This window comes from Haliotis rubra, unplaced genomic scaffold, assembly GCF_003918875.1.
Source record: "Haliotis rubra isolate DU_JTF1 unplaced genomic scaffold, ASM391887v1 Scf202, whole genome shotgun sequence".
Classification (NCBI taxonomy): Eukaryota; Metazoa; Mollusca; class Gastropoda; order Lepetellida; family Haliotidae; genus Haliotis; species Haliotis rubra.
The window spans coordinates 102807-124346 of NW_025766026.1; the positions used below are offsets into that span (position 1 = coordinate 102807).

General features: G+C 39.3%; 2 protein-coding genes across 4 annotated transcripts; both read right to left on the bottom strand.

The window, feature by feature from the left end:
- Positions 1-479: 479 nt before the first annotated feature.
- LOC124275741 (interferon-induced protein 44-like) lies at positions 480-11758 on the bottom strand. 3 transcript variants are annotated; one of them, XM_046711391.1, is made up of 7 exons: positions 11659-11758; positions 7450-8011; positions 5721-5776; positions 5234-5422; positions 3496-3639; positions 2463-2634; positions 480-775 (listed from the first exon to the last, which is right to left on the bottom strand). In XM_046711391.1, the coding sequence occupies exons 2-7, from the start codon at positions 7976-7978 to the stop codon at positions 495-497; spliced, it is 1371 nt and encodes a 456-aa protein (XP_046567347.1). In that variant the 5' UTR covers positions 7979-8011; positions 11659-11758; the 3' UTR covers positions 480-494. The 3 variants fall into 3 exon arrangements, with proteins under 3 accessions (XP_046567347.1, XP_046567348.1, XP_046567349.1); XM_046711392.1 differs by having other exon boundaries at positions 11664-11745; XM_046711393.1 differs by lacking the exon at positions 11659-11758 and adding an exon at positions 10659-10718.
- Positions 11759-14581: 2823 nt separating this feature from the next.
- Positions 14582-17363, bottom strand: LOC124275743. Its single transcript, XM_046711396.1, has 4 exons — positions 17279-17363; positions 16589-16804; positions 16133-16171; positions 14582-15003 (listed from the first exon to the last, which is right to left on the bottom strand). Exons 1-4 carry the CDS (start codon positions 17331-17333, stop codon positions 14912-14914), a joined length of 402 nt encoding a protein of 133 aa, XP_046567352.1. The 5' UTR covers positions 17334-17363; the 3' UTR covers positions 14582-14911.
- Positions 17364-21540: the final 4177 nt, after the last annotated feature.

Sequence of the window (21540 nt, forward strand, 5' to 3'; positions counted from 1 at the left end):
CATATACAATGGGGCACAACATCGTTTCCGTAATCAACACATTGTTAAATTTCTGATGACTTTTGCGGGGAAGAATATTCCCCTTGGTTAGAAACAGAATACATCATCAGCCGCTAAAATACACTGTTTTAATAAGAGGAATGTGTGTACTGAATCATACAAATAAACAGTTTAGGGTTAATAGACATGTGCTGAAACTAATTCATTCGAGCCTTATCCCCTTTTCGCAACAGAATGAAATTTCAGTAAAGGTTCTAATGACTCACAATTAACTACGATAGTAAGAATGTTATATGTGATATATATGCCAATATTATTATAGCAAGCGTAACGTGTTCGTGTACCGTTAGATGGAGGACAGTACCATGAGCAACTGCTACAAGACATAAGGCAAGCATAAAACTGTTAAAATATTAAAATGTTCTCACTTCTAGTCTTCTAGTAAGCATCATTCACAGGTCAAAGGATGCACACACTCGGGAACGGTATACATTTCAGTTATCATTTTGATCGACATGATAATACAGATAATCATCTGCCAGACGCAGAATCTGTTGGAGACTCAGCAGAGCTGGAACATCCACGCGTACATCAAGTTCTGTTTCCTTCTCATAGTTCTTGATTGGCAGAACACAGCTCCGCGGGATACCAAACATCTGGGCAACCGTGTCAACGAGATCAGACACGGTGATGGTTTTGAAGAGACCCGACAAGTCTTTGTCCAGAACAGGACAGACCTTGTCCACCTTGGTCAGCAGAACAACCTGAGGCACACCTGCACGAAGTACAGAAAAGAGGGTGTTATGCAAATTGCTGACACTTCAGGAATGAGTGAATGTGTTTGGTTTAACGCGTCTTCTAATACTGTTTCAGCTACACCACGGTATGCCAGCTTCATGTAGGATGAAAATCAGGAGGTCCTGGACGTTTACCGCTTAAGTGAACACCACAAGTACGGAGGTCTTGGACGTTTACCGCTTAAGTGAACACCACGAGTACGGATATCTTGGACGTTTACCGCTTAAGTGAACACCACGAGTACGGAGATCTTGGACGTTTACCGCTTAAGTGAACACCACGAGTACGGCGGTCTTGGACGTTTGCTGCTTAAGTGAACAGCACGAAGTACGGAGGTTTCTTGACGTGTACGAGTGCGGAGGTCTGGTGTACCGCAAAAGTGAACACCACGATTACCTAGTGCGTGGACGTTTACCGCTTAAATGAACATCAAGAGTACGGAGAGCTTGGACGTTTTACGCTCAAGTGAACACCACGAGTACAGAGTGCTTAGACGTTTACTGCTTAAATGAACACCACGAGTACGGAGGTCTTGGACGTTTACCGCTTAAGTGAAAACCACGAGTACGAAGGTCTTGGACGTTTGCTGCTTAAGTGAACATCACGAGTACGGAGTGCTTGGACGTTTACCACTCAAATGAACATCAAGAGTACGGAGGTCTTGGACGTTTGCCGCTTAAGTGAAAACCACGAGTACGGAGTGCTTGGACGTTTGCTGCTTAAATGAACACCACGAGTACGGAGGTCTTGGACGTTTGCTGCTTAAGTGAAAACCACGAGTACGGAGGTCTTGGACGTGTACTGCTTAAGTGAAAACCACGAGTACGGAGAGCTTGGACGTTTGCCGTTAAAATGCCAGGATTTTTATCGGGGACAACCAGGATTCGAAAACAAATATTTGGTTTCTGTCGTGCCTAGTGGGACGTAATTCTGCAGATCTGCTGCGTCTTACACGACTAACTCATCGATTACCCTGACTCCCTATTCAAACCAGTCAAAGTGGCACAGTGGCACATGTCCATCCCGAACGTACCGATCTCCTTATACAGAAATAATACATACCAGCATGTCATATTTCAGATCATTTTAACATTTCTTTCACACAAAGTGCGAAATGTGTGAAATAAGACATCATTATGAACATCTAAAATGTGTGAAATAAACATCATTATGAACATCTAAATGTGTCAATCAATAATAGCGAAAGTCCAGAACAGTGTCACAAGAGAAGGTACATATCGTTCTGACAATAATATGATTCACTTAACAGCTTGCTATTATATTCCAATTCCTGCCTTGATTCTACCAATAGCGTGCGTCACACGTCAGATCAAGTAAACTAACGCTGGCGGCGGAGGGTAGCTGAATGGATAACCACGCTCAGAAGGCGTGACTTGCATCTAATTCTTTAGTCGCGTTCCATACTGATGATGAAGCATATCTGTGGTTTCTTAGATTTGTTCGAATAACCCTTTCACAAAGCAGCTAAAAGCATCTGAGACTGTGATGACAACTTGGGTATGCTACCCCGATTGACGATCATGAGAAGATTTTTTTTAATACTTTTTTGAGGGAACACTGCCATCTTGATATTTTTTGCAACACTGCTACAACACACATTTTACGCATACATTATTTTACAATGGTTATCTGGTCTACAATACCTCGAGCATTTGCAGATTCCTGAAACTCTTTCACAACCTCTAGGATCTTGTCCGAAAATACGTCCACAGTAGAGGCGTCAACGACGAACACAACACAGTGAGCTGTGTCTTCAAAAGATGGAGATTTCCTGTAGCCTCTTGTCTCTGGACCCAACTTGGTTAATGGGTTAAACTGAATACAAAAATTATACTTGCACCTAGTGCAGCAATCAAGCTCCTAATGGTAAAGTGATTGCAGCTCGGGTTGATAATATGTTCTTGCGGTAAAGGGTCCGATGAAGATTCAGATAAAGAAGAACAATACCTCTATGGATAGCCCTAGTCCTGACTAGTATCGCCAACAATCGCCTGCATCCAGTGGGGTGGATGTAAATCATACAGAGGTACAGTGCATGTAACAGATGTACAGTAAATCCCCTATCCTCCGCGTATAGTTTGTTCTCATAACGTTCACAATGGTTTCAGGTACAAATCCGTGACATGTTACCAGAGATATTTCTATGGAAGCGTAGTAGTGCCACAAACAAAAGAAGAGCATCTGCGTAGATGATACTTGAATCTATTCTTTTATATTACAACGCTGATAGTTGGACAATTTGAAATGATTTCACTTAGGTGCAAAAGTATCCCAAAAGGACAAATAGAAATCAACAATCAACATGTTGCCAAATATAATAATACTATATATGTTTGTACTATATGCTTCAAGGGTCTCAACTTCCCAATGAAATTATCATCTGTGTTGATCTCTTGTACACAGATGAAAGTACCTGCTACGTGAATGAAAGTATTTTCGATGTAAATGTAATTATACGTATCGTCTACGTATATGGAAGTATCTTCTACATAGAGCTAAATATCATCAAAGTAGATATTTCTTTAGACTCTGGCAATAGCTTTATAAATTACTGTTCCTTTGCGCCAGGTTAATAAAGTGCAGCATGTTCTAGTCAAAATGTGGCTGAAATGATGCTGAAGTGACCCCAAACGTCAACTCACTCACTCAGTTACACAAAGCGTACTAATACACAACCTGAAATCCATTCTCAACGTGTCCATCGAGAAATGCCACCAGATCCTCGGGCTTCATCCCATTGTCCCCCTTCAATCCTCGTGTGTCACACAGACGGAACTTCAGCGGCGTGCCAGACTTCGACCTCACTTTGTAAACCTTGAACTATGTAATTCGGAAAACATAATGGACCTACGAAGAACACCGAAAAGCAAGCATTGGTCATCCTCGAAAATCTCCAGGGTATATGTTCCGATAAATCTCCACTATACCCTGGTTGCATCTACAGCTCGGCCCGATGATTTTATTACCTCCCTTGGCTAGCTTTTACCCAATCGGGTGTCTACGCTGGGAAGGTGAGCTTACAAATCACAACTTTCGCTTCTTAAATAATCTAACCGATTAAACTTGGCAATACAAATTATGCAGAGGTACTCTGAAAGAGGAAGAGGAGTTCTTGCATATATATTTTTAACGTTTCGGACCTGTCAATTTGTCTGTATAATTTCTCCAAACATCTGAGTCGCACTGCGCACAAACCTTCGCGGCTGCGATCGCTATTTTGTTGACACTGGCAAGCTCGGTTGTAACGGCGGCTTAGCCGATAGGCTACTGTGAGAATGCGGGCCAGAAAAGGGAGGTAATAAAATTATCGGGCCAAGCCGTATGTGCAACCAAAGTATAGTGGAGATTTATCGTAACGTATACCCTGGAGATTATAGAGGATGAGCATTGGTGTGTACATAGTCGCTTTACAAACTATAGCATAAAGTTTCACATGAATACGGTTTCACTCTGCTGCAAGCAGTGGTCAGAATTGTAATAGTGTTAACTGTCAAATCTTGGATGAATTTTCCAAACCAGTGATTGAAATAATGAGCAACGATCCCCGGCATCGGGAAACTACCTACGATCTGTGTTTCAACTTACATGACAAGAACAGGTTAACCAAGATATCAGATCTACATGGAGTTACCATGGGTAAATTCAAATGACAAAATGAAGTTTCCTACATTCCTCTGATAAAAACCTTCATTCATTCATCATTGTAATTTTATATTTCTGCATTCACTGTTACGGAGCAAAGGCTCTCGGGTACCACAGAGTCAAGAACTGAGCATTTGAATTTAATATTTTATATTACAGATTCAATAAAAGTTGAAATCCCTCCTGACCCCAACAAAGTTAAAAGAACAAATCTTCTCACAGTTACTTACAGTCCAACTTTAGAGAGAATTTCTATCTAATCTGTCTGTAGGCATGTAAAAGTAGTTATTGAGCTATCAAAACAATAACATGGACTTGAAATTAGTAAATTCTACTTCTATGTCAGGCATACACCAATATCAAACTCAAAGGAAAAAACACAATTTTTATAAGTCTGCAAATAGCGAAAGCCACCACGTCGGAATCTGTTTGATATATCAGCCATGTTTTGTTGAAAGATATTGAATGGTTTTCAAGTTGTGCTCCGGAAACGAAGTGATTACGGACGGACGGACAGAGAGACAGACAGACGAGGCGTTGACTATATCTCCCCGCAATTTTAATTGATTTCTACCTTTTCTACTATTATAAAAAGAATAGTTTCTTCATTCATATGTCGAACATACGGTAGTCTCGAAGCAAAACTTGTTCCCTGCATATTTAACATTTTGCGGTTGTTTTGGCCCTCGGATAAATCAAAATGTTTGCATATGTCCCTCAACTTCGACAGAGCATTGTCCGCAAATCTGCAACTGATTTCTTAAATACGTACCCCTTGCGTGAGACTGTGTGTGGTACTACCACTCCTCGCCTGACCAGTCACGTGACCTTTGAACATTGAGTTGATGGTGTTGAAATAGCTCGATTTGCCACTTCCTACTGCACCCACAAGCAACAGATTGACATGGTCCAGTTTCGCCTCTTCCACGGGACAGTATCTCTCAAGTTGTGTCATCAACTTCTGGTTAACATATTGCGATAATGTACCTCAATCCACGTGCACAATATAGTTATTAAGCTATATATATATAATTATTTCAACATCAATTTTTTCGCAAATGGTGGCTGACCTGTAAAACTCCCGTGAATAATTCTGAAAAACTTGAAGTAGGCATGTACATGAATATGTTTATGTACAGTGAAACCGTACATGTGATTAGCGACATTAACAATCTCGTGGGATCTCGTGGAATCTCGTAGACTGGGATAGAGACATAATGTAACAATAGCAGATGAGTGTCTTTAAGGCATATACTAACCCCGTGGTCTGCATTGCCGATGTTTCGCCACGGATCATCGAACTCCACATTTGCGTCTTCAGCAAGAAAAAGAACAAACAGATAAGAATATAGAAAAACATTTTCGGCATGTGTTTCGATGTCTACGTTAACAATGATTATGAGGGTTTCCTGTCTATTAGAGGCGGTGGGGTTGCCTAGTGGTTAAAGCGTTCGCCGAAGACCGGGTTCGATTCCCCACATGGCTACAATGTGAAGCCCATTTCTGGGGTCCCCCGCCGTGATATTGCTGGAGTAAAATAAAATAAAACAAACTCACTCATCCCTGTCTGTTTTAGTGCTGTGTGTATCATAATGTGTTCAAATCCCGATTCCATGTTTCGAAAACTATCATTCCTAATAAAATTGGATAGCGCAAGCAGCCATATATAAGGCAAGATATGGGGTAACTGAAAAAACAATCGATCACGCACAGGAAAATTCCCTTTTGCAATCTGCAAATCTTAAGAAAAAGGTTCATTTGCTGTCCACAGAATTGTCAAATAATAATGTGCACCAAGGTAAGGTTGGGATTTCAAAACCAACATTACTAGTATGCTATTGTTATTAGTTTATTAGCGTAAGTACCAAACCGAAACATGAGTCATCAACCTATTCAGACATTTACCTACCTTTCAACCCATCCGAAGTTTCTCGTGTGAAAGTGAAAAGAGACACAACAAACAACTATGGTTACACGTAATTCCAATTCCTTCTTTCATAAGAAAGGGCATTTACAAATTTTAATTTTAAACTATAAAACAATCGTATTTCTGTTTGATGAGGTCGTAAAATGATTCATAATTCATCTGGCTCACTGGTTACACTTGTTGTGTCTTCTTTGGACTAAGAAAACTGTTCAGTCAGTGTTGAAGCGTTCAGTTGAGTTGTTAATGAACATTGAGATAATATATCATTTACAGTATATTAGTTATCCATTTTCACAAATTCATTTTGAATTGGTGTTAACTGTTTAATAAATGTGTTGAACAGATCTTGATTTGGTTTCTCTGTTCATAAGTATTGACTTTACCTCTATTGGTAGTTGGAAAAAGTAAGTGAACAATTTGACATGACAGACACTATATTCTATCTGGCCAAATACCTCATCTAGCTTGTTTTTAATGCCAAGATTATTTTTATAAAGAAAAATACTGAGATTTGGATGTCAACCCCATAGGATATGTTGAATTAACTCCATGTATTGCAGCGTTCATTTTACTGAAACGAATTTTATTCTAGAAAAAACTTACTTCTACCTCTGTCAGTTCAACGCACACGCACACGCACACTCACGCCATCCCAACCCCTACCTCACACACATCTTTACTCGCACCAACTCACACACGCGCGCGCACAAACACACGGTTGAAATAGTATTGTCTTCAAGACATCAAGAACCTGACACCCCTAGGTAAAAAAGAAATGGTGGAACACTCCACTCCAACGAGACAGTTCAAGAAGACAAACTAAACATGCTATTAGACATGCTGTCATTAATTTTGGTTTTGATGACAAATCTAATCGATGGGTTTTCTGAACTGCGCTTATTCAAAATTTTATTTCCTACAAAACATTTCAACTCTTCTGGATGGATTCATCCGAATGATTTTTACTCACATTCCTGGACAACATTGACTGTTGAATGTGAAAGTATATGCATTATTATCTAGTTATTGTTTCAGTTATTGTTTCCTCAACGTCCCCTTACCTTGGACCTTGTAAACATCAATTGCCGACAGCTCGAGATCATTCCCTGTGAAATCTGTTGCTGTGTCGCCAGCCATGTCATAGTCCGCCCCGTGTTTACTTGCTGTTTTACATGGGAAAAACCCATCTTTCTTCTGATAAGGACCCTCATTTAAAAAAAGTAGGTCTTCACCAAAATAAGGACCACAAGATGATTTCTGGCATATCGCCCTTTTTTCGTGTTCATCTTTTAGCCTGTACTTCTTGGGTTGAAAAGATCCATCTCTGTCAAGCCTGAAGAGAAATGCTCTGTCATCGTAGGAATAAGAAGACGACGTTACACCCCAGCTTACATTGGTGTAGCCTCCAAACACCCATCCAGCGGTATTACGTGCAACCGTCACAGTTGCTCCTAAGTTGTCACATTTGGAGTGGAATGCAGAGGCTCCACATTCATCAGTTGCAGTGCTGTAGAGGAGTTTGAACTGTTTGTTTCCTCCCAGCCAAGTGGACAATTGTTTCCGATGAGACGACGACAGATGTGAAGTCATGTTTTCGACAGTTTACTGCGCGTATAGCAGGACCTGTGGATCATACATAACAACAGCTTTGAAACTCAAAAAAAGGTAATCATCATTGTCTCAGGGCGTAGATATACACCGCAATAAAGCTTGTGATTTACTAACTATTGAACTCTTCTCAGTAAGTTTAAATTCTGTTATTCTTTCTCTTGAGGTATACATGATATCTAAACCATGCACTAGTACAGTTTTAAATAGCCCCTGGGATGTACATTACATTATTAATATGCGGTGAAACCATCAGCAGTTAAATATATAAAGAGAGACGGTTAAATAGCTCTACAGCATGGTCTGACGTTTGGTGTGACAGGATGGTGTCCTCCCATTTCGCAGACAGCCAGTTCGCAGACACCTTAAAACAACAACATTTACGGTTCAGTGAACAGAGTATCTACTACCTGTTACCTACACATTATAATGGAATAGTCCAAATAAAAACACAGGAACAAACTGAAGCTAGGTTATTTATTTTGAAAGATGGACTAAAAGACAGTTATTTGAATTTTTATTGCTGCAATATTAAAACAGTTTATTTTTATAAACATTTCAGTTTAACCTTCTAGTCTAACGCGAGTCGGCATCATCATATTGAAAACATTAGCTTAGCTATTAGAAATTGCGACACGGTTGTATCATATAAATCAAAAAGACACATGTGAACCTAAATATTATTCATAAGGAATAAAGAAGTTATGTGTTTTGCACACAATATTAAGATACAAGACAAGCCCACTTAATTACGATTTATTTAAGACGCATCATGTGAATGTGGCCATGGATGTGAGAATGTTTTTCATTACTTCCTTGAATGTCCATTGTATACTACCCAAAGACATAAACTGTTACAATCTTTAGAAAGTATTGTTAAAATTAGAACACTGATTGGTATTAATCTGATCTTACATGGCAATGCAGGTGTTTCATTTACTGCAAATCAGAATGTTTTCAAATATGTACAGATCTATATCTCTCCAACAAAACGTTTTCTCAGTTAACTTCTGTTGTACATATCCTATTATTGGGAGGGGTCTTTTCTATCAATTAACACAATCAAACCTCTCAATGACAAAGCTGGGTTTTTTTTAATTTTTGATAGTAATTGATAGTAAAATCAATTTGAGAAGACAAATCATTTATAATTTAATCATAACCAAGTTCTATTTACCCACAATCAAACTGCTCAGTAACGAACCTGTTTCAGGCTTACCCTGCTCTACTCACTAGACAGTGGACTGTTCCATTATACCCGTAGGTGTTACCCTCATTAACCTTCCAGTTCAGTGTCTGTCAAATGGGTGTCTGATAACTGGGTGTCTGTCAATTGGGAGATAACCGACAGGATATCTCGATTTAATTAACAACTGACAAGATTCACACTGTACGTAAATCAGCATAGCGCTGTATCTATTAATCCTTACACTTAAAAGAACATCGTCATTTAAATACATCACATTGTTAATACTGTATGTGCATAATTCAACATTTATCCCGGTGTCAGGGGTTTTCGACGATGTAAGACAAAAACGTATTTTTTATCTGTAATATCATTTAAAGTTTGTATTTTTCTAACCTTGAGTGATAAAGGATATATTCATCTACTTCACACAAACATATCAAGTGTTCCGCTCGTAACATCCGGGTATTTTGTATGGGATTTCGACGATGACAAATACTTTTTGCTCCGCACTGCGAGGGAGTGTTGTGATCACGTGGCTTCCTATTTATATATTGCCTGTCACCAGCAGACGACTGATCTTACTGAATTTTCGCTTGCTATTATTTGTTATAAAGGCAACTGATTTTGCATCTGAAGTGGTATTAAATGATCTCGGGTAAATAATATTGATGTTTGTTTGCTTTTTATATAACTTTACTTCCGGATTTCCATTGTCAATAAAACTTCTCACGACAGCGACTGGGCACCCGCCCTACCAGTGAAACTGCTTGTGCACTCCGATTGCACACGTATTCCCCCGATATAGCGCGTGCAATGCAATCGTCGAAATCACCAGAACGTCGAATCCAGCTCGTGTTGGGATATAATATGTATTATCACTTAAAAATCACTTACGTTATTAATCAACAATACAAACTAAATACGTTTGGTTGAGATTATAGGTCTGAGTTCCAAGAAGGAACAGACGTGTACATGTTAGGTGTTCTCTCGTGTTGTCATTCAAAAGAATGCTGTAAACATAATTTAACGATTTTACTATTTTTTGTGTTGTTTTTTGTGTGTGTGTTTTGTACAAGGCGTTTTGAAGTGTGGTACAAAGATTTGTGAGTTCACATATATAAAACTGGTATTCAGAGGATGCACAGTGTCGGGAGTTTTGCTGACATATTTAGACATAAACACCTGACGTTGTGTTGTATCCTAATGTGTTGTACTATTGACGTTTACTGACCATAACATCATACAGGGGCCTGCAGGTTCATCTCAAATGGTGTCCATAATATCCCAATTCTGGAAGTTTCGGGATAATATGAAAACAAATGAGACAAAATATAACATGAAGCAATTGGTCAAGTTGCTGGTTGGCCTAACGATACTAGCCACCGCCAACAAACTCCTAACATGCACAAGCGCGCATTACTAAACCACAGGTAACCCAGTCCTGTCGACCCTCAATGATAGGAAGAAACATACTATTATTGTGATGATAACATCATGTCCACATTATCGTGTAGCCTGGCCATAACAGGTCTTAGTAGTAGGACAACATCATTTCTGTTAAAAATTCAGAAAAAGGCTAATAGATAGGTATTAACATTCTTCTTTCTTTACATTTTATTATCAATACACTGTCATATATTGTCATCATAATCGTAATCACTGTCTATATGTTGTTAAAGAGAATATTTCTAATGACCGAGGTGTCTAAGTTTGTGAGAGTAACATCTGATTCGATCTATGTTGATGTTCCCTGCTTCGATGTTTCTTTCCTATTCTCTGATGATCTTGTTGCAGCGCTGTCTCTGTTATGGATTCAAAATCGTCAAATTTAACAACATATGATTTTGCTATATACATTTGTTATTTCCCGAATACAAAAGAAAATAGAATAAATAGCGTTCTTAAGAGAGGTCTTTTCTTCTCTTCCAGATGCAGATTCTACATACCCACTCATAAACAAGCAAAATAAAGCAGATGTAAAGTTACAGATATTGTTTCATTTTTTATATACTGTTTTTCATTTTAAACCGACCGTCCCTACATTAGATCACGGTGTCTACGTGAAACACATTAAATTAAAATGCCGCCCTTATCTAATGGGCCCGACAGTATTAGTTGGTAATGCTACTTTCGGTTTCGTTTCTAACATCAGACACATAGACATCGATAGTATTCGGCACCCAGCTTTTGTCCTGAAAGTTTATTACATGACAATTGAAATTCTCGTGAAAACGGGGGAACAATGAACTGTGAAGACACACACACACACACACACACACACACACACACACACACACACACACACACACACACACACACACACACACACACACACACACACACACACACACACACACACACACACACACACACACACACACACACACCTTTCTTAACAAGCAGTATCCGCAGTGTGTATGCAGGATAATGACGCCATCTGACCAACAAAAACATACAAACGTCCTTCACTGACCTTACAGGGTAATGGACTCTCGAAGCTATTTCCTCTTTGTCTCGCTTAATCATATCTCGCTTAATCTTTATAAAGAGAGCTAACTCTATGAAGCAAGTGTCAGTCGATGCAGAATCGTAACGCGCTCTCACACCTGAGATCGAATCGCGTGACAAACATTTGTTGTCAACATTTACGGTTGCTGCACATGAAGGTGATATGTTGCATATGATTACCACAATATCGGGAATGTTTCCCCTCAGAATAAATATGAAAATTGGAATGAACTTGTAAAGAAATACATTTTGCTGATGCTCAGTGGGGAAACTACATGGTCTTTGGTATCTTTCATGACGTGTCTCATATATTTACTGTTATTATTCCTTTGCTTTAACGTTTCATCTGTTTTGCAGTACAGGTGAAGATGAACAGAACAGTATGTCTACAGCGTACGAACAGTCCCATTTCTATTTCGAATATCTAAGCCAAAGCCGGTTAGTTGGAAACATTTTCAAGACTCATGTAATTAGAAAGTAAGTGAGTGAGTCAATAAATAAATAAATAAATAAATAAATAAATAAATATTGATAAGAGTGAGTGATTCATTGAGTGAGTGAGTGATGGAGTGAATGAGTGAGTGAGTGAGTATGAGTGGGGAACTAACGTGGGATCGAAGCTGACGAGCGAACGCTTTCCCTACTAGGCAACCCCACTGCACTGAAAGTATATCAGAATAATAATACGTTAACTTTTCTATTGTAATAGCTTGGTCCTTACTACAATTACGCTCGGATCACACTGTACCTGACTGCAGACTTCGGAGTACACCAAGGATGACCCAGCCAATTCTCACTCTTCCGTCTCCCTGTTTCCTTCAACATGAACCAGGTCTCTGCACCTTGCCACGAATGTAGCCGGCCGTGTGTGTTTTATGTGTACCCCATGGCCATCTCCATCCTGAATAAAGCGGGCCAGCAAACAACGAAAACTGCTTTTAACTGTGTAAGTTCATGAAAATTTAATGTTCAGATTGTTGTTATTAGTCTCTAAACTAATATATACTAGGCACATAAAGAAACCGTGCTTACAAAAATTTAAAATCTAAATTTATCAAACCTGTGTAGACACATAAGGATTTAAACTTAGAGATTAGTGACATGTATCCAACATGCATGCACGTGCCACGTTCCGTGACGTCAGTGGGTTCGTCCTTGAGACGTGCAATACGTTGTTGCACGTGCATTCCGGGAAAGAGAAACAGAGCAAATGAATGCCACACAATACTGTCACTTTGGAAAGCTCAACCCCTGTCCTTGCGATCATTCAAACAATTAAACGGCTATTGCAACGCATAGCATGCCAAGGCTCACGTCTGCACAACGTCATGAGGCCATAGGGATAGTCCGTGGGGGAATGTCTCAACGACAAGTGGCTGCACATTTCCACTGCCACCGGAACACCATTTCTGCACTGGTGAGACGCTACCAGAATCACAAATGACGTCATCGATCGGCCACGTTCTGGACGTCCACGTGTAACAACGCCAAGACAGGACAGATGGATAAGGGTGACCCATCTTCGCCACAGGTTTCAGACTGCAGTGATGACTGCCCGAACCATCCCAGAACTTCGCCGTATCCACCCCAACACAGTTCGACAACGTTTACGTCATCACAGGATCAGACCACAACGTCCCGCCATACGGCCTATCCTGACACAACGTCATCGACAAGCTCGCCGAATGTGGTGCCGAAATCATGTCCGCAGACCCTTGTTTTAGTGGAGAAATGTTGTTTTTATAGATGAGTCCAGGTTTAACATTTCCCATAGTGATGGATGTCAACGTACCTATAGACGCGTGGGAGAACGTTATGCACAGGCTTGTGTCTTGGAGAGGAATCGCTTTGGTGGTGGTTCCGTGATGATTTGGGGTGGAATAACAGCACGCCAAAGAACTCCTTTGGTGATTGTTCAGGGGCAACTTAACTGGTGTGGGCTACAGGGATCAGATTCTTCGACCTGTGGCAATGCAACGTCATGGCCCTGGGTTAACCTTCCAACAGGACAATGCCCGCCCTCATACGGCAAGGGTTGCTATGGATTTCTTGCAACACCACAACGTTGACTTACTGCCTTGGCCTGCAAATTCACCGGCTCTCTGCCTGATAGAGCATGTGTGGGACGAGATGGATCGACGTCTACGCCGTCTTCCTCATCCGCCAGATAACGTCCTTGACCTTGCTACAGAACTTGAGAGAATCTGGCGTGACATCCCACAAGCCTTCCTTGCACGTTTGATAGGCTCTATGCGTCGTCGATACACTGCTGTTCTCAATGCCGATGGTGGACATACCCGTTATTGAGCTTGTGACATGGTCGTTTGACCACTGTCCCGCTTGTGGACTCGTGACGTCATTGTGATTGACTTTTCAATTGAAATTCTCCAGACTTGTTATGGTCTCATGATCCCTCCATTAAAGTTTATATGTACCTTTGACATTGTTATCGTACTTATCAACTGGGATAATATTTTGACAATGCACAGTTTCTTTATGTGGCTAGTATCTGATGTGGATTCAATTGCTTTGCTTGGAAAACCTTTTCTTAAATACATTATTATAAAGAAAGAAGAAGGTGACCTGTGTACCGGTGTACTTGTTTAGCATATCGGGGCATCCTATTTTCACAGCGGGCAGAAGATTGAGATATATGGACACTTTATATTAACAACAGGAACTGTCATAGGATAGTAGGTTAATCAAACCGATTCTTTATTAAGAAATGACTGCAAATATCAGTACATGTGGCAATCATGCCTAATTACATAGCAGTTGATAGCTAGTGCTCCATACCTCTAGGAACCGTCAAACCTTCAGTCAGACGAAGAGGCATGCTAGTTTATACACAGACAATGAATTGTTTAAGTCAATCTGAATTTATGACAGGAATCAGGACTGACACGCATGCACGTGTGAGGCGCTACTCCATGTGCAAACTACGTACTTGGGCGTTAGGTTTTAGGCACATAGATGTTCGTGCATAGGCTTTCTTCGTTTACAATCATATATTTTATGTTCCGATATAATTTATAGCACATGACAGCCAACATGTAAATGACAAAAATTGAATACATTGAACCAAGTGCTATAAAATCATTTCACTCTCTCTTTCTCTCTGAACTTGCTTCTCATTGCACAGCAGCTTTCTGAACTTCATAAGTGACATTCAAAATTTCCATTTTGAGCACGAAAATGTCTTTGAGTATAACTATAGGCTAAATTCGCCTCCAGTTGATGAAGAACATAGTGGCCATTGTAGAAACCAGCAGATAGATGTTGGCAGCACAGGATTCTCCCTTGTCTGAAACTGTAAAGATACATTACAGGAAGCATACTGGACTTCGACCACGAATAGAAATACACTGAAACCTCGTTGGTCCAGAAACTCCTCATTTGGACGCTTACATGTTAGAGTGAGTTTGGCTTTTAGCTATAGTCAAGCAATATCACAGCGGGGGACACCAGAAATGGACTTCACACATTGTACCTATATGGGGAATCGGGTCTTCGGCGTAAACGAACGCTTTAACCACTAGGATATCCCTACGCCCTCCTTACATGTAAGAACGTCTACATAAATCACAGTATAAAAATCATTTTTATCATAAACTGAGCCATCACGAGTTATCTCCCTTTATGATCGTTAACGATAAATCATGGCCAAACGTTTTGCGTCTCATTCTGCAGAAGATTAAATGTTGGTTTTCAAAGATAAGCTAAATAAAGTGATCTTAAGGTCTGCACCTCAGGAAATACGGAATTTACAAGGGTCTTACAGTTCGTACACCCTGTCAAAACACCGTGTAACTAATAATGTCTGGACCCCATGCTATATACATCCTGCACAATGTGCACAGCATGAGTGAATGAGTTTAGTTTTAGTTTTAGCTATGTGGCGGCGGGCTGTAAATAATCGAGTCTGGACCAGACAATCCAGGGATCAACAGCATGAGCATTGGTCTACGCAGTTGGGATACGATGGCATGTGTCAACCATGTCAGCGAGCCTGACCACCCGATCCAGTTAGTGGTCTCTTAAGACAAGCATGGGTTACTGAAGATCAATTCTAGCCCGGATCTTCACGGGAAGTGCACAACGTGACGAAACTAATGAAGAACTAATATTTAAAAAATGTCTGTTCACAATTGTTCCAAATTATACGTTATCCATTAAGGATTTTTTGTATTAAAATCTATTCTGATCAAGAAAAAGGTCAACAGTAATAACTTCAAGCATTACAAGAAATAACTGTAAAAAACAATATGAAGTCTGTGGCATCGTACAGCCTGTTATCAGAGAGTTTTCAACACGTTAGTGGCATTGCCTGTGTTTAGTTATGTGAACAAAAACGCAAGATATTTTATTAGCCAATCTAATGAGATGTAATCACTTCCAATGTATCTATCAAATCATAATCCTTAAAATACATTACGTACCAGGTTCACAGGTGGACTGTCCGAAGTATGGGGGGCAGGCTGAAAAAGTGCACGTGTTTTAAAACAATAGTTCTTCTGAAGGAAAGAACTAACTGATATTCACACAGTTATTTTAGACATTATTATGCCAGTCATAATTCTCTTCCGTTAAATAAAATTCAAATTCAAATCAGACATCTCCCTGACGCATGTTTGAGTGGTTCCACATTAATGGTTTTGAACTTGAAATGGACTTTCACACATTCTAATGTGATATCTGGAATCAAGAATAACTTTATTCGTGGTTTCAGTATAAAAGTACTTTGTGGTTAACGAGGTACAGTTCAAATTTTAAAAATAATTCTTGTGCTCCGACATACCCGTGGACCCACAGATCATTGTAACGATCGCTTCAAGTAGAGCCAAATACCAAGTGAGTGAGTGAGTTTGGTGAAGTGTTTGACATTGAAATGTTACCATTTTTATGTGACGTCAGTAGGAATGCTGCAGGGTTCACACACAACATTTGTACGACGGTATTGGAACGGGACTGTAGCCTTGGAGCCAGAGTCTGGCGGCGGCTCCACACGGTTGATCTAGCAGATACACACTGGCTGTTGTTCACCTCCAAACATCCATACATGACGGCAAAGCCGCTGTAGTCTGTGTCCACCACCCAGTAGGGATATTGGTCTGAAATGACAACACCAGCAATATATGCAATATACCATGAGGATGAAGGTCAGGTTTGCTGGTCTGACTTGGGGTAGTGCTGGTTGTTTTCATATACAGGGCCCAGATTTTCGAAGCTCTCTGATCGCTAAGATAGTCGTAAGTGCCATACATTAACATTAACTTACGACGATCTTAGCGCTAAGAGAGCTTCGAAATTCAAGGTCCAGCTACGTACTTGACATAACTAGTTCATAAAGGATGACATTGTTTTACAAGGAAAGAAGAAGGTATAAGAAACATCTTTCCTGAAAGCGTAGGGAGTTTTCTGCTTGTCTACAGCTTATTTAGGCGCAATATTTAGTTCCGAATAACTCATCCTACATGTCATTAGGTCATTTTATTGTTCACATAATTATATATGACTCCCTCTTCATGCCGTAAATTGTCATAGGAGTATGTTGATACGTGTTCATAACGCAATATTCACCCCACCATTGCTGTCTTTTACTTTGAGTGTAAACTTCCCCGGAGTTTCTAATGGTTCCATAATGGCCTCCCTGTAGAAACATCCTTGCTTGTTCCTGAAAAAGAGAGCGATAATTGAATCTGGTCTCGATTTATACAAGAGAATCGTTCCCCAAGGTAAGTGTTGTATTAAGTCCAGTATATAGAAATTCTCACCAGAGTGTCTTTTGATATCAATTATATCAACACGGGTTGATAAAGTTACAAATATCCGAAGCTTGCCGAGGATTTTTACTTTTATCAAAGAGTGATGATATATTTGATACCAGATGACACGAGGGTGAGATTCTATTTATCATAAAAAATCAATTAATCTTCATTAGTTTTCAATGAAAATGAACAACTAACGTGCCATTAAACGTGCAGTGCAGCGTGTCATAGCATTGTGACGTCATCGTGTTTTTTACGTCATAGCATTGTGACGCATGTAATTTATGACGCCAGGGCATAGTACAAAGTCTACTGTCAACATGATATCTCCTAGGGGATATCGTTTGATCTCACACAAGCAATATCTCCATTGGAACACAGCTTGGGATGATAAATAGAGAATCTCACAATTGTCTTCTGATATCAATAATATCAACACGAGTTGATAAAGTTTCAAATATCCGAGGCTTGCCGAGGATATTTTTACTTTTATCTACGAGTGTTGATAAATTTGATATCAGAAGACACGAGGGTGAGATTCTATTTATCATCCAAAATCACTCTTCATTAGTTTTCAATGAAAAATGTACATCTCTGAACACGGCACTGTCATTAGACTTGCATTGTTGCTATGTCATAGCATTGTGACGTCATCAAGTCATAGCATTGTCAGAGCGTTGTACAAAATCTACTGTCAAATAACATCTCCTCGTGGATATTTGATCTCACACAAGCAGTATCTCCTGTGGAACACAGTTTTGGATGACCAAGACGTGTATTCATGCTAGAGGAAACATTCCATATTCATTGCAGCACCTCCAGTGTTCCATTATCCATACCTTCCTCTGATGAACGCAGACACCTTCCCATCGCTTCCTGCAATGTACTCGTGTTGATAGTCTTGGAAGAGTTCTGACGGAGGGATATACGACTGGGCCAACCATTCCATTTCATACCAGCTCCCGGAGTACTGTCAGCAATACAAACCACAGTGTTAGACATATTTAGACACAATAAGACCCGTGAAGGTCAGAGTTAGAATTGATCTTCAGTAACTCATCATTGTCGTAAAAGGCGACAAACGGGATAGGGTGGACGTGGCTTGGTGGACACGCGTCATCGTAAAACGATGTTTATGTTGTTGATCACTGGATTGTCCAGCCTTGATTATTTACAAACCGCCACCATATAATACAACAACCTTATCAACTATATTGCATGGGGAAAAAGGGAGTATTCAACACAAGCACGTTACATATAACCTTCAATTTCAGTCACATTGCATTTAAGTAGAAATACCTCCTTAGGAAAATGATTAAATATAATGAAATTGTGAATGTTCTTTCAAATGTTACATATCTCACCAAAATTCACTTCCAGTTAATGATGTTCGACGGGTTGATAAAAGCTTTGAGCCTAACAATCAGGGAGTGTGGTAAATGGTTTGGGGTGCACAATATCTTTACAGTAATGCAGTCCACACACTTCTGACAATGACAACGGAGTTTTGGATCACACTAGTGTAAAGGGCTTCCCCTTGACGGTGTCCTCCACAGATGAAATGACGTCATAATCCGTAACATAATGTTTTCCAGGCAGGCCTTCCTTCAAGTTTGGGACGCTATTTTTAACAATGGGTATATACATAGGCGGGTAATATGTCAACAGTGGGTGTAGTTGCTTTGCTAGCTTCGGATTGTGTCAGTTAACGATTTGATAAAGTGGTCTTGCAGAATCTGCTATCTCACTGGGTAAGATTTAGATGCTGTGTACCTTCGCTATGTCGAAGTCTTGTTGTACTTGAAATGTTGAAACATTGCAGTTTTGACCCTCTGTTGTCTTGTACTGTGCTGGTACATCACATTCTGGAGGAAGGATGAACAACGATATGAGTTTACTTACAAAAGTTTGTTGCCAAACTGCATGTTGGTTTCATATACACTAACAAATGTACATTGTTTTAAAAGTTTTAATGGATGATTAAATATTACAAATGTATTCTTTCATCTAATCAAAACAACGCCATACAATTGGCTTCTGACGACATGAGTATGAACAGAAATAAATGAATAACCGATATTTAGGCACTCGTGTCGTAAACATAGTATGATATGGGCACGAATATAATATTCTGTTTATTACCGACGTCGTCAAATTGAGGAAAATAAAACCAAATCTACTTCAAACACAGGCTGGCTACCCGCCGTCGTCGCATGTAGAACGCCACGTCACAGAAGAAACGTGACGTCATAGCCTTGTTCATGACGTCACGTCACCATGACAATGTGATATTTTGCCCTAGGGCATCGCAAGAAAAATATGAACCCCGATATGTTCGCCCTCGTAGGTAATAAATAGAGAATACTACATGAGGTCTCATTACATACGAATTATACGAAACTCGTGTCCTTCCTATGGTATCTGACCTCGCTTCTCTCGGTCAGATACCACTGGAAGGTCACGAGTTTGATTTGCGATATAGGATGAAACAGTGTGATTGTTTAGAAAGAGTTCACCGTTTACGATTTTAAGGTTACAAGTTTGGCTGAGATTCGATCCTAAACATACGAAGGTCTGTGCTAATCAATAAATTTTAGCAGCCAAAACATTATACCTTAGCCGTGTCAGAGATACCAATAATATCACGAAATTGCCAACGATTGACCCCTATAAAACCCGAAAAACGCTGGTTTATAGTTTCAATAATGCGCGGTATGTACACATTTCTAAACAGCGCATGGTATGGCATGCTTATTTCGCAGTTGATTGATGACGTATTTATTTATTTATTTTTATTTCCCATATTTCATGTACAGGCAAACATGTATAGATAAGTTTCATAATTATACAATGGTATATGTATACATGTATGAAAATGTACAGTTGGCTGAAAAAGTATAATTGGCTGGATTATCTTCCAAGTAATAGATGTAATGTTGACCAATATTGAAAAAAATAATTGCTCAGTTCCCGCTGATATCGTGACATATCATGGTGACGGACAATTTCATTTTTTAAATATTAAACTTTGGTTTGAAACCATTTATGCTGCATCTGTAGATATAATGTTTGACTACTGAAATTATTTCATTAATCGGATTATTGTTTAATCCTTTCAATCCTAATATAACGATTTTATTTGTAAGTTCCACTTGTAACTGTAGTTCAACCATGCATGATTCTATTTATTTCCATAATTTAAAAACAAATTCACATTCCCATAACGTATGATTGATAGTTTCTCTTTCTTGTTCACAAAATGGCCATATTGGTGAGGATGTGCATCCAATTTTATAAAGTAGTTGTAATGTTGGGGGGATATTGTGGATAATTCTATATTGCAACCATTTCAAGTCTATGCTTCGCGAACATTTATTTGCAATGATGTTAAAAAGATTCCAGTCATTTTCAGTAAAATTACTCTCTAGAACTCTTTTCCATTTTGAAAAACTTGGCAACCGAACAAATTTTGAGTTCAAGAGGGAGGCGTATAATTTTTTACTCCCAATTATGGTGTCAATTTTTGAGACATTAAAGGGATAAATTGGTTCGCTTAATTTCTTTTTAAATTGCTTTATATTCAGTGTTCGAGCATATGTTATAATTGCCTTTTTCACTGATTCATACGTTAAGAAATTGGTTTTTATTGAAAACGTATTGGAAAATTCTTTATATGTGAACAGTCTGCCTTCTTCATGTAGTAAATCATTTACAAAAACGACACCTTTTTTGTACCACTCAAGATACAGAAAGGGATGACTATCAATTCTGATATTGTCGTTATTCCATAAAGATTGGCATTGTATGTTTTCTTCATTTACAATTTCTCTTTTACACATGGATATAAAGTTCGACCATTCTAAAGGTATGTCTTTCCAAAAGGAGTTCGTTGAAGAGGGAATTATTTCATTTTGTATATAGTAACTATCCGTCAGTAAAGATTGAGTCCTGATTTTAAACTGGTGATGAGAAACGTCCATGTGAGGTCATGACCGCTTATTCTATTTATCTATTTTAGTTTTTGTGAAGATATAATTTTTCTAATATTTGGAGTTTTTATCCCCCCCATGCTCTGGGTT

Excerpts from the sequence above, each read along its gene's own strand:
- LOC124275741 (XM_046711391.1), bottom strand. The coding sequence starts at position 7,978 with ATGACTTCACATCTGTCGTCGTCTCATCGGAAACAATTGTCCACTTGG. Across the intron at positions 5,423-5,720 it reads TCGGCAATGCAGACCACGGG|AAGTTGATGACACAACTTGA; the intron begins GTTAGTATATGC and ends TATGTTAACCAG. Across the intron at positions 3,640-5,233 it reads CACACAGTCTCACGCAAGGG|TTCAAGGTTTACAAAGTGAG; the intron begins GTACGTATTTAA and ends CGAATTACATAG.
- LOC124275743 (XM_046711396.1), bottom strand. The coding sequence starts at position 17,333 with ATGGAACCATTAGAAACTCCGGGGAAGTTTACACTCAAAGTAAAAGAC. Across the intron at positions 16,805-17,278 it reads CAAAGTAAAAGACAGCAATG|ACCAATATCCCTACTGGGTG; the intron begins GTGGGGTGAATA and ends TTGTCATTTCAG. Across the intron at positions 15,004-16,132 it reads ACAGTCCACCTGTGAACCTG|TTTCAGACAAGGGAGAATCC; the intron begins GTACGTAATGTA and ends GTATCTTTACAG.